This window comes from Triturus cristatus, chromosome 3_2, assembly GCF_964204655.1.
Source record: "Triturus cristatus chromosome 3_2, aTriCri1.1, whole genome shotgun sequence".
Taxonomy (NCBI): domain Eukaryota; kingdom Metazoa; phylum Chordata; class Amphibia; order Caudata; family Salamandridae; genus Triturus; species Triturus cristatus.
In genome coordinates this window covers 462,994,294-463,007,817 of record NC_140584.1, presented here as the reverse complement: position 1 = coordinate 463,007,817, position 13,524 = coordinate 462,994,294, and the positions used below count along the sequence as shown (strand labels likewise).

The following is a 13,524-nucleotide window of genomic DNA, read 5'->3' as shown; positions in this document are numbered from 1 at the left end:
TTTGTTACTTAATATATGTGGCATTACTGAGGGAAAATGCAACATTTTCCAACTGTCAGTGTCGGCTATTTTCAAGAACTGTTTTGTGAATCTACTCCAAAATATGAAGCATGTATGCTAACATTTCAGAATGTCATTTGGGCATTGGTGAATTATAGTATGAGATCATTTGTATAGGAATTAATGTGACAAGTTTAACCATTGTGAAGTTCAAATAAAATTGTCTCATGAATGACATATTACCATCTGTGAAATGTAGTCAATAAATGGTTTGTTTTCTAAAGAAACAAATTATGCATTTGGACCCTGGGCGTTCTGGAATGAATACTTTAAGACAAAATATGTTAAGACGGAACACTTTGGCTAGCATCAAGGGTGAGGTAAACGTTTTAAGACAGAGTTTGTCAGTAACTGGTGAATTACTCTCTTGTGTACAATTCTTCCTAAAGCAATGTTCGTTAAATGTATGGCCAAGTATACTAGTTCTCAGTATCTTAGAGTAGTCCAGAATTATGAGGGGATAGATATAAAGAAATTGGGGCTATGTGAGATATTGTCAAAATTGTTGTTTTATCTAAACAAAAATGCCTAAACAGCACCATCTCAAACTTTGGCCAGACAATATGCCTAGTAATTTCCACTTTAAGATGAAAATATTACCTAGTGTTGTAAAGAATTTTAGAACTGCAAGACTTTCCATCGATAACTGATATGCAAAGGGCACGATATGCCGCATATTTTCTTTTAAACCTATAGCATATGAAGAGGCAAACACAGTTATGCACACACGTGGACAACCAACTTTCATTACTACCATGTCCCAAGATTCCTGAGTACTTTGACACATTCTGAATAACCTATATCTGACTCTGTTATTTAACATGCCAAGGATTCTCTAAGACTTTGCAGTGCCTCCTTTAAGACGTTCCAAATATTAAGATTCAAAAAGTATGAAAATGTTTGGCACAATTGATATCAAAATATACACGTGAAAAGGAAAGTAAAATGCAATTCTGAACTTTTCTGTTGTTGATGTATCAATGAGAAGTTGTAGACTCATTCGCATCCAAAATATGCAAAAACGAAATTGGTAGTATTTCTTTTGAATAATTCTGAATAAAAACACATTCACAACTTGTTGGCTGACACAGCATACCTGAGTGAGAATGTCTTACCCCATCCAAAAAACAGTAACTTACAACTATGTTAACATCAGTACGAAGGAGAGACTATAAAGAGTTAAACTTAATATACAGTTATGGACTAACAACTGTAAGTTATCAAGTTGTGTTTCTTGATATTTTATGGATCTTTGCCTAAGTAAAAAACAATGAAAAACTAGGGAGAAAAATCAATCTGTCTCACACATATAGAAACATTTAAGACCATTCTGCTGAAGTAACGATGAGAGCCACACATGCTGCAGGCTCCTTAAGAAAGTTTTGTTGGAAGTCGCCCTCCAAAAGAAATTCAAGAGTACTTTGTATTTGTCCTGCCAAGAGCTTCTCCTCAGTTGGCATTGACAGGCTCATGAGCTTCATTGTCACTACTATAGTCTGATTTGGGATCATCTTCAAAGTCATCATACATTTCCATTTCATCTTCGCCGTTCATCAAATCATTTCCTGCCAGGCTTCCACCGTCCATCTTCATACCATAAGTGCTCTGGATTACAGGGATGCTAGGCTCTGGGCTGGCAGAGGCACTTGAGCAATCAGATGTCATCTGAGGGGATGGTGTGGTGGCTGACATGCTAATGGCACCCGGGTACATAACACCTGTTGCTGTGGTGATTGGAATCTGTGGTTGTTGTCTATTGAAAGATAACAAAAATGCATATTTGAATTGATGTAATATAACAAACAACATCTATTCACATATACCTTAAGATTTTCAAATTTAATTAACCTTTCTTAAACATGTTTGTAATTGAATGTGGAATTTTGCAAACCTATGACACTCTGAAAGTGGAGAGAAGTCTCCGTATAGGTCTGCCTTACATTTGGCTGACACTCTACTGCTTGTGTAAGCACTGTCATAGCAACAGCATTATGTTTTTTACTACTACCCCTGATACTACTACTGTCACTGCTTCTGCTACTTAACTATTCTTGCAAATACTTCTACTAATAATAATAGCAACAGAAATAAACATATTCTGTCACCTCAGGTGCAAAACACCCTTAGACATTATTAATGAAATTGATAGCATCCTCATTGTCAGGTCTTCTATATTTCCTTTAACAAAACACTGTTGAAGACCTGCAGTTCTCACTTTAATTCAAGAGGATCTTGTTTGAATATATTTGTACATATACACGTATATGTTATTAAATATCTACTACTATTTAAATGTAAGAAAGAAGTGATTTCAATAAATATTTTAAATGCATTCTGATCACTGAAATAGAAAATGGTGCTCTATAAAGATATGAAATAATTAAATAAGTGCATTATCCCTAGCTAATCCTAACCCTACTATTACCACTGCTTCACATTCAGAGCCCTAGCCCTGCAATTGATGAAATAAAGTTAAAACATGATGGCTATGGGAGGAGTTGAGAGGAGAGGGCACTGCAAACTTTTGACTGCATTTTGAACATGAGTCTTTCTACTGATTCAGTTAGTGTGGTCTGTACAATTTCCTTCATTATTCCCCAAGCAATAGTACTTGCCACTCTCTCAGAGATATTAGGAAGCCACTATTCAATGGCTAGCACGTTATCTAAGTTTCTCTCTGTCTTTCTTGTCTTGGTAGAATATCAGCACCAGGATGTTATCCCAAACCTCATCTTGGCCCTTCTTTCAGCTTGTGTTCTCAATGGTCATAACTGCTATCTAAGCTTTTACTTCCTTGCTTTTACAGAAGGTTTAGGCAACCTATTTCTTAATTCTACTATTAAACTCTAAGGGACCATTTTGCAAGTGCTGTATGTGGATACTAACTCATAAATTTCAGTTATGTCTAATTGACTCATTCTCTGCATTTAGTGCATAATTTGATATGGGTGCTCATTTTTCATACCTCTCAGAAGGTGGTTACTTGTTGCAATGTTGTGAGAGCATGTACCAAGTGAACTGTGGAAACCTTTGTATTCATACAGAATGCCTTAAACCATATGTGGAGGCATCTCCATTTTGAAGCAATGGCAAATGATATTTATCAACATACTCCATATTAAAGATTGTGAGAATTCAAGGGTCTGAAGATGACAAGAATCTAATTTTGTAAAATTTGAACTACTTGCAATTTTGCACACTTTTCAATGATAGTGACTATTACTTTTTCCTATTGTTGATTTGTAGATGAACCCCATTATGGAAGTTATTCTTGAAATTCAATTTTTACAGTAGTATTCAATGGCACAATCCTGAGAAGATTTACATGTGAAAAAGATAAGATGATAGATTGACCTTAAATTGTTTAACCTTTTATATTAGCAAATAAGGTTATTCTAAAATGATCAATCCAAGATCTCTCTTTCATTTTAGTTGCCATCCAGTAGATTATAAAAAGAAAAAGACCTCCAATCTGATGGCATAGCCATTTAAACAAATGATCCAATTATATTTTGTTACTAATGTTGAAACACTGCAAGATGACAAGGGGGACATGTTAGCATTTGGCATTGCCTATTAGAATATACTATATTAGAGGTTTTAAAAAAAAAAAAATTTACTTATGGATAAATAGGTTGATAACAATCACTTTAATCTTTCTCCCTTTGGAAAGAATGTTTTAGGTTATTTTACGCAGTAAATAAACATTATATGCAATAAAATAGAAAGGATGGAATTTTAGAATCTCTTTCGCTTGTTGGTTCTCATCTTCAAGGAATTCTAAAACTGTAGAGAACAGGGTTTGAAGTTTCTGAATATTATGCTAGATCCATGTGGGAGTTGCAGCACTCAAATATTACCCAATAACAATTAATTACATAGGAAAATCAACATTCATAGGCAAAGGTATCTAGGTTAAATATACTAAAAAGATGTTTGATAGCCTTAAACTACAATCCACCATTGTTTCCTCTAAATGTAATTAAGGATGGCAACTGTAATTTATGTTACCTTTCATCTATGTTTTCTATGCTCCGTTGTACTGCCTCTATTTATGCCACTGAGTCTTATTAGCTTCATTAATTGCAAATTCACAAAGTATTCCAATACATATAATCTGATACTTTCATGTAAGGTCTTTATGAAACCTCAGTTACACCTACATTACTCAAAATAAAATGTGTGAACAAATTAGCAAAAATCACTTCTAGAAAGAGTCTACTTTCTTAATGTTGAAATAATAGTTACTATGCCTTTATTCCTAAACAGTCATTTTGAAAATAGCCATGTATATATCAGAATATACCATGTATATAATATATAACTATATATAATATATAAATACATAAAATCATGTTATAACAGATATATTAATCCTATTGAGTCCTAGATACTACTGCGATGATGAAAAGTAAAAAAACATGTTGATGCTACAGATCTTTCTCAACTTTAATGTTTTTATTTCAATAAAAGCAGCATTGACAATATTCCGTCTCAAATTACAATGATGCTTGGTTCAATTGAACTGACTAATATTTTAGGCCAAATTATGTGCCATGAAAGAAAGCAATTCTAGTCAATAATGCCTCCAGGCTCACATTTTAGAACCTATGTCAAGTACATAACTTCACTGTCCTGCTAAGTTTATAAAACTGGAAACATCGGTCAGCTTAGTGTAGTGTGATTTAGAATATATATTCCCTGACTGCCATATGAACTTTATAGAAGCAGGCGGATACAGTGCCTGTTCAATCACCAGTCAGACAAATATGATTTTTCCTTGAGAAGCTTAACATATCTCATTTGGTGAATTTCTTCGATATAAACCTACATTAAATCCTAAGCGGAGAAAGTCTCTTACGCTTGCATCTAAAAGCAACATGGGGATGGGAGCATGACGAACACTCATTGGACAGCAGTTTAGACCATTGCTCTGTTTTATTTCTATACTCCTGCCATCAGACATTGCAGAATGAATTGCAGACACCAGCCCAATCCCCACTGTATCCAGCTTCATATTTCTCATTGTAGGTAGATAACTGGAGAATAGTTGGATATTTTTTCAGTGATTGCAGTTTTCCTACCCTTCTTTATGTTATTATAATCTGATTGAAATATAGCAATTCGTGTTAGCATTAAAATGTAATTTAATAAAAACATAGCCTTTAGGTGAGAGATATGTTTTTACTATTTTTAAATATTTAGTGTGTGGAAATGTTTTTTAATTGTATTTAATAGTTTAATAATATTCTTTATATTTTACCAAAAGTGTGAAGTCAAAGTTTAATAAAATATTCTGACAGATGTCAAAAGACTGATTTTCAGCCCATGTCTTTAGTGTGTGTTTACACTCCACTAAAACATATCGTCAAAAGACCGACTTGGAAAAATCAACCTAAAGTGTTATTTGACAGTCTCATAACAAATGCTACTGTCAGGTTATTCTGATGAAATCTGCTTTCTGTATGGAATAATTCACAGTTTGACTGCTAAGGATCTTAAATTAAGGTAAGTCAATTGGTAAACACTTGAAAGACTAGTGAAATGTTCCTGTCTCCTGGGAGCATTCAGATATTACTTTCTTTTTTTCTTTTGGCATATGGTTAAACATTTGAAAGCCAATGTGGAAAACCTTTTTCATTCATGAGTCTGATGTCAAAATCAAGCTGTCACATAACATGGAACTCAGCATCACATTGTTACTTGTTAGGAGAAAGGTGTTTGGGGTTAACGTGAGAAGAGGTTAAACAATGCAAGTGTGACAAAGGGCTCGGAAGGCAAGTGATTAGAGGAAACTGCATTAAGGATCTGGTGAAAACTGTATTTAACACTACATATTCTTCTGCTTAGAATGAGTTTGATTCACGGTGACAGGAATGAAGAAAAAATTAGACAACTTGCCCGCAGGAGAAGAGCAGGGTAGAGAAAGATTGAGCTTTTCAGAAGTCTGCGATGATATATGAACTCTGCATTTATTAAGCTCCAGAAGGTGTTAAAGTCATATGCCTTTATTTCTTTTTCTCAGCTCCTCCGCAATGTTTGCCTTTTGGACATATCATGTAAGGAGTGCACTCTTTTACATTTTTGTACACAGAGTGAAAATCCACTTAGGAGGTGGACTGCTGCTGAAACTAATCACAGTGCTATTGTGTGGGTAACAGCGTTCATGTTCAGGGACACCACAGAGTTGCCTTAGGGCACTTTATGGAGATCACATCAAGGACAGCATCTCCCCCACACATAGTGTGCCAGAAGAGCTCCCTTCCCTGTCAAGTGCCCTGACTTCACAGAAATGATGTGCACCGGCTGCCTATTTCTACCTCACATCATCAGTATGTTGCTGGTTCAATCACAGAAGAAAACTAACTATGTGAGGCACCTATAAGAGAACATCTAGGGTAGCATCCCCTCATAATGAGCACAGCACAGATTGCTCTTACCCAACAGTGAAAAATTGCCGCATCTCCTGTCTTCGAGATCTCATCAGTTGTTTGTACTCTCCAATGCGCAGTTTCTTGCCGTCAACGATACAGGTACGCTTTGGCCGAGGTTTGTACTTGTAGTTTGGATACTTCTCTAGATGGATCTTACTTAGCCGTGCCTGCTCCTCGTAGTAAGGTTGCTTCTCTTGATTGGACATGGCTTTCCAGCGAGAACCTGCATGTATAAACAGCCAAGAAAAATCAGGTTTTATTGATCCTGAAATACAATCATAATTATTGGTGGAAATGTTTTTTTTATTTTTTAAATCACCATTACTAAATTGGCATATGATAGCGAAAGTAGAAAAGTGAGATTAGGTGTGTCTTGGTTACTACTGTGATTTGCAAATCTAGTTACTTTACCATAAGAAATATTGAAAATATTAAGAAATTTGTATTGTAAATAAATGTCACATTTTATTTTCTGAAAGTATTTCACTTCTCAACATGTTAATACATTCTTTGTACTCTTTTTTTCAATAAAAGTTGTCTTTAAAAAACGGTCACACTATGGGTATCTGTTTTATCTTAAAAAATGACTACCCGAGTATTAGATTTTTGTTCAGGTCAATAATAGAGAGACTCCTTCAAAAAGTAAGATAGCAAGCAGATTTCAGTTGTGGGTTAAACCATTATAATTGTAATTTATGTACTGATAAGATACCAGAAAGTGATCAGTAAACCTCTCAATTTATGGTCAGTCTTTTGAACAAGTTGCCATTTTTCCTATTTACACCATGATGGGAGCAACAGATACATCACATTTAACAGACCTTTTGTTTTTTGTAATCCTTTATTGACATTTTACCAAAAATCAATCACAGCCTTCCAAACAGGGAAGAGATGATTCAAACAGAGCACAGCAACCAAATAGACTCATAAAACAGGACTCGAGCCGTATTTGTGAGCATACACAAAGGGACTCTTTGTTTAAATGTAAATAGGGTTTGCAATTGAGAATTATTTCACATGGTCTACTGTGAGTGAAATCTAACTTAGAGTGGTGTGCTTATGTGGACTACTCAGCAATGAAAAAGTTGAATTAAGCCTCAGCCATAGTGAAGCACCACTAATTTTCTTAATGCAAAGACTTATGAGGAACAATGTGCTCTGATGTAACTATACGGGTAATCTATTTAGGATTCTCAGGGTTTCAGAGAGACAACATTTACTCTGACTGGTATGTTTACCATGCTATTAGTGAGATGGGTAAAGATGGGGAAGCCAAGTTTGATCAAGGGGAACATTATAGAAATCTTTTCATATCATTTGGTGGGGGAAGCCTCCCTAGCTTGATGGTCTTGATCATTTTGGCCTGGGACATGACACACTCTGATCAAACATGATTGACTGAAGGACCTACGTCAGCCAATCATTCAGTTGCAGTGTGGCAACTTTTTCTAGAAAAATGCTCACTGCTTATAAAAAGAATAGATAGATGTTTAAAAATGCTTATTGTGTAAAACAAGAGTGCAGTAAGATGGTGGATATGAATGTTCTCATAGAACAGGGGACTAAGATGGGAAGGAAAGTGTGAGGTGGAATCATTCTGAGTGTGCTTAGTTATTTCTTGTAAAATATGAGTCTTAAATGAATGAACAGTTTCTTTAAGACGATAGGAGCATAACAAAATAAGTCTCCCTATTTCATATTACTCTTTCATGATTGTGAGGATCTCCACTCTCATCAAGGTTGTTGTAGAAAGTAATGAGCTTATGCCCAGAAAAATGAAGGTTTTTGCCTACTAAATCGTTTTTTTTTTGAAAGAATGTAATTGTAATTGATGCAAAGTGATTTGGTCTTAATGCATGTTAAGGCGTGGGGGCCAGTGAAAGTCTTTGAGGGTGTGATTGGTTTTGTCAGATTTAGACTGGCAAGTGATGAGATGACATTCTGGTGGTTCTGGTGGAGGTTGGGAAGCTTAGGAAGGGTGTTCCCTCTATTAATGTGCAAGAGAATGACATCATGTGCTAAGGAGGGGGTGGCATTATTTGGGACAAAAGGTTTATTATTCGATAGTATGCTTAACTTGTACCAAATTGCCTGAAATTTTAACTTCATTAGGTCTTTGCTGGAAAGACAGAGATTGATGTTTAAGGCCAGGGCTCAATCCAGTGAAATGAAACCAGTCTTTAATTTGGGATAGTGATTGTTTTTGGATGAATTATATTTGTTAGCCTACTGGCATTCAGATTGGATAAGGTATAGGCGACATCTTAGTCCGTTGATTCTGATGACACTTCAAGGGACAGCTTCATGTCATCAGCTTACTGATGAAGGGTGATGCCCTGCTTTGCTGGTAAGGCTGCTAGCAGTTTCATGAAGAGATTAAAAGTTGTTGGTTATAAGAATGACATTCTAAGGAGCGCAGCATTATTAAAGGTATGATATTCTCGCTTGCACATTATTTTTTAACCTTCTGGATGATTTTTCCTTCTCCAATTAATTACACCTTCTCTCTTTTTCTTCTTGTTGTTGTTGTTGTTGTTTATATGGGTGTCTACAAATGTATTTCAGAAAACAAAATTTTCATATTCAATATTTTTACCATGTAATTCCCAGTCTTGATACAAAATAGGTCCTTACAGTACTTTTCCCATAACATGCTTTTTTTTGTTTTGAATATGTCATACTTATTTCCATTTACTAACTGAAATATGTCCTAAAGCTTTGCTAAAATGTCCGCAGCTCTGACACTTCTTGCCTAAAACATACAATGGTCGGTATATATGCTGAGGGATGCACTTGGGGAGGGGGCAAGCAAAGCCACTTAAACCCAGAACATTCAGACCAGACATGATGCTTTCTGTGAGATGCGCCAACACCTGACTAAGTAACGACTTGTGCATGACAAAAATAACCTTGAATTTGATCTTGGCATTTATTGACATCCAAAAGCAGATTCTCACATAGGGAATAATCTGTTTCCATGACTTTTTGCTGAAAGCCTGAGTCGTGGCCGATCTCTGAAATCTTTGAAAACTGTAATTGATTTTTGCAGGAGGTCCATGTGCACCTACAGTTGTACTAATCTAACCCGCTGTCACTGGGAGTACCCACAAGTCGGGTGGGTAAAGTTGTAAAGTCTTTTATCTTGAGACTCTTGTGTATCTGTCATAAAAGCTTTAGAACATATGCAAATGCCTTGAAGTTCTACAGGCTAGGGCTTCCTTCCACATGAATATCAGGATTCTTCTATGCTTTTTGATATCACATACTGTTCATTGTCAGCATTGTGTGGATGAGTGTAACGTGGAATATGTTCTTCTCACAAAAGGGAAAAGCTATGCAAACTATGAGCTCACATGCAAAATATAAAACTGATATGTATGAGGTACCTTCAGCTGCTCCAAGTTCCCAATTGCTTGGTTGTGTGCGAAAACATTTTTAAAACTCCATCACAGCGGAATTCACAAGAATTGTTTTTGCAATTTTTGGAAAATTTCATTGCAAAGTTCGATATATTAAGACAACAAAAGCAATGTTTGAGTTCAAGTGCGACCAAAAACTAAGTTTGGGTGCAAGGGAAGAGAAAGCCGGGATCCTGCAAATTTGCCAACATCCATCTTTCCGTCAGAATAAGGAATATATTAATAGCCTTTTGGTTAGGTATTACAGTGTCTATCCAGCAATTTATTGTATGATCCTCAAAACCAAAAAGAGTTTTAAGAGACATAAAGGCATATTGTTTGTAGCATAAGCAAACGTTAATGTTCGCGTCTGTTCAGAAACATATGTGCATTCTTAAAATTCACCTACTGATGCAGTTGTAAAGGTTTACTTTAACAGAGAAGCATTTGTCCTAGCAAGAGCGTTTCCAGGGTGTTGTTTTCAATCATTTAGGTTTAGCGAGCAATGTAATATTAGGAACAATGTAACGTTTACTACAGTACCAACAGTGGCACTGTGTCTGAAGGGGGGGGGGGCACAAGCATGTCTGTGCTATAGCGGTACCTGCTGCTCCCTGACCCCAACACTGCGTTCCGTTCTGGCACATTGGCCACTGCAGCAGCGTTTACCTCACAGTAGTAGGAAATCTCTGGACACTGTAAATAGTGGCAGGTACGCAGGCTGTTGCTCCTTCATTTCATCCCACGCAATGAATTGAGTACAAGCAGTGAGACAAGTATTCTCCGTAAAGACCACTATTGCAGAGTCCTTTTGCAAGGATAATGCTGCCGTAGCCATCTGGGTGCAGGTGTTCAGGCAAGGATTTATCAGAATCCACTGTGCTCTCACTCTGGAGGTAGCGTGTGGAGCTAGAGATGCCTCTCAACTGAAGAACAAGTTTTATAAACAACACAGCAGATTAAGCTTCACAAAACTGAATATGTACATTTGTATAGCAGCATCTTATTATTCTATTCATATATAGGATTATTACCGTCCTGCTGTTCCCTATAACTCTAGCTATATCACCTTGACCTATTGCAAAAAAGATATTCCAGACAGTGATCACCACCTTGAAGACAGGAACCCATCACCTATATGATAACTTCCACATGACAATATTTCATCTTAATACAAAAGCAGCCAGGTAATGCATGGACTGCTTGAATGAATCTCAGCCACTGACATTTGCTAAGGGCCGCATCCCAGTCTATCATTTTTCACCTACCCTGCCACCTCAGTTTGGACCCAGCCATATGCAAATCAGTCTTGACCCTGCTCCTCATGGGGACAGTCCAGCCCGAACTGCCAGTTGTACCCAACTGATGAGCCCATTACTGGAGTGAAACTGGTCCTGGGTTGCTTGTGTTCCAGTTCAGGGAGGACCTGACTGGGCAGTTGGGGCTAGACTGTTCCGATTAGATCAGGGTCAAGACTGATTTGCATATAACTTGGTCCAAACTGAGGTGACATGCGTGCAAAATAATAATGGATTGGGATGTGGCCTGAGTAATTACAAGTGGCTGAGACTAATTCAAGCATTCCATCCATCACTTTTTTGTATACTTTAGTGTGTCACCCTAAGTGGGACGGATGTGCCCAGATGTGAGTCCCTTGCACACGGTGTCACTGGAACCAATTTGTACCCGGTTGATGAGCCCATAATTAGGGCATAACCAGTACTGGGTTGCTTGTGTTCCGCTTCAGGGAGGACCTGGCTTGGCAGTTCAGGTGCACCTATTTCAATTAGAGCAGGGTCAAGACTGATTTGCACATAACTGGGTCCAAACTGAGGTGATATGGTGTGCAAAATTACAAGGGATTGGATTGTGGCTCCAAGAAACTACCTGTGGCTGAGATTAATTCAAGCATTCCATCCATCACCTTTTTGTATACAATTTCATCTTAACCCCTTCTGTGCCCATGACGAGCTGGACTCGTCATGGGCCGCGGTTGCGCTGTGCCCATGACGAGTCCAGCTCGTCATGAACCCCGTCCGCTAATGGAACGCCCGGCACAGGGCAGGGAAAGGGCGTGGCACACAAGGGGTTAAGACATCTGAAGACAGGCCAAAGCAAAACAATATGAGAACTAGAAACTCAACATAAATTTTCAGTTAATCAAATCATCTGTCTCCTACCTACCAGAGCAATATTACAATTCGCACCACTGGGACAGCTCTGAACTCCATATAACTGTTTACACCACTGTATGGCAATGAAAGGAGTGTTGATAGTCTATGTACAATTCACAGTATGCTCACTTGTTGTATTTGCATATAAATGTTCAGAGTGGGTTTTGTTCGCTCAATTCTGCTTTGCATAACAGGCATTTAGATAAACCAAGTGTTTTGAGCTGTGCTCCCAAGGCTTTTCTTTAATAAAGGAAAGCCCATTTTCCAATATATGTGCCACTTGAAGCACTCTGTGCTGTGGACATGGTAAAACAGTTTACACAAAGCTAGCAAAAGTATTCAAATCTGTTGCACTGTTTATATAGACATAGGAAAGAGTTGAAGGCAGAATGATGAAATTGCTTTTTATGTTTACAGGAGAAAAAAAACAGAAGCAGCTGTGGTAAATAATGTACAATGCTAATGTTAGCATCAGGTATTACAGCAAGGTTTGTGTGCACATGTTGTATATCTGATGGAGTGCACGTTTCAAAACTGTATCATTGTTCAGTGAGTGGAGTATTTAGGAGCGCAGTGCAATTGTGAAGCTCAAATAGCCCTTCACTTTCCTCATTAATGATTCATTTTCAGGTAGTAACGTGACTACCGGTGCACATACTGTCCATACTTATTTGTGTACCTGATACAACAATTGTTGTCACAAAACATACACATTTCAATAGCTTAAACCTTGTTATTTATTGTAGGAGGCAACACATACTACTTTCAGTTATTTACTTATCAACTAAAAAAATATTGCATATGGTTGGATTTTTAGAGTAGTTCTGGGATCCTTGGAAAGTCAAGCCTCGTGGAGAGTTAGAAATTGCAAAAACAGGTTAAAGTTGTGAGCATATTCCGGTGAAATATTTTTGAGATATAAGATAAAATGTTATATAATTGGTTTTATCATTAACTATGTCCTCTATTAAATGTTACATACACATAATGCCATGTGCGATGCTGTTAGCCTTGTCTTGTGGACAGAGTTAGTCGCCTAACCCCTTACTTGCTGCATTTACAACTATGTCAGTCTCCTGGTAAGATAACCAATCGAGAACATTCCCAGCTTCTCCATGTCCCACAAGTATGTTATCTTTTTCTTTTATCAATTTTTCAATAAATAAAATAACTGATCAGACTGCCTATAATCTAGCAATTGTTTTGAGGTCCATAAGCAAAATGGAACAATTGCATGTTGGCATTTCTTGAACTTCAGTAAGCTAGATTCTAGGTGGTGGAGCAGGTAAAGTGATTTCCACTGGGTCATGTCTTGAGTGTGAAGGGGTCTTTCCCCATAGGGCTTGTTCATCCATTAGCAGAAAAACAAGGTATTAAAAAGCATCCCCTATGGCATTCAATCAATCAGAGACTAGTAATTTTTTTAGATAGACTTGGTGCATACCAACACCAGATATA

The 13,524-nt window shown here is 37.1% G+C and overlaps 1 protein-coding gene across 14 annotated transcripts in view; it reads right to left on the bottom strand.

Moving 5' to 3' along the window:
• Positions 1 to 372: 372 nt before the first annotated feature.
• Positions 373 to 13,524, bottom strand: part of SOX6 (SRY-box transcription factor 6) — a 783,111-nt gene continuing 769,959 nt past the window's right edge. For 13 of the 14 annotated variants that reach the window (XM_085648094.1, XM_085648105.1, XM_085648107.1 and 10 more), the window contains 2 exons: positions 6,501 to 6,717; positions 379 to 1,813 (listed from right to left, as the gene is read on the bottom strand). In XM_085648094.1, coding sequence (XP_085504220.1) covers positions 1,510 to 1,813; positions 6,501 to 6,717 — 521 coding nt within the window. In that variant the 3' untranslated portion in view covers positions 379 to 1,509. Of the gene's footprint in view, positions 1,814 to 6,500; positions 6,718 to 13,524 lie in introns of all 14 variants that reach the window. The other variant, XM_085648104.1, reaches the window with a different exon arrangement.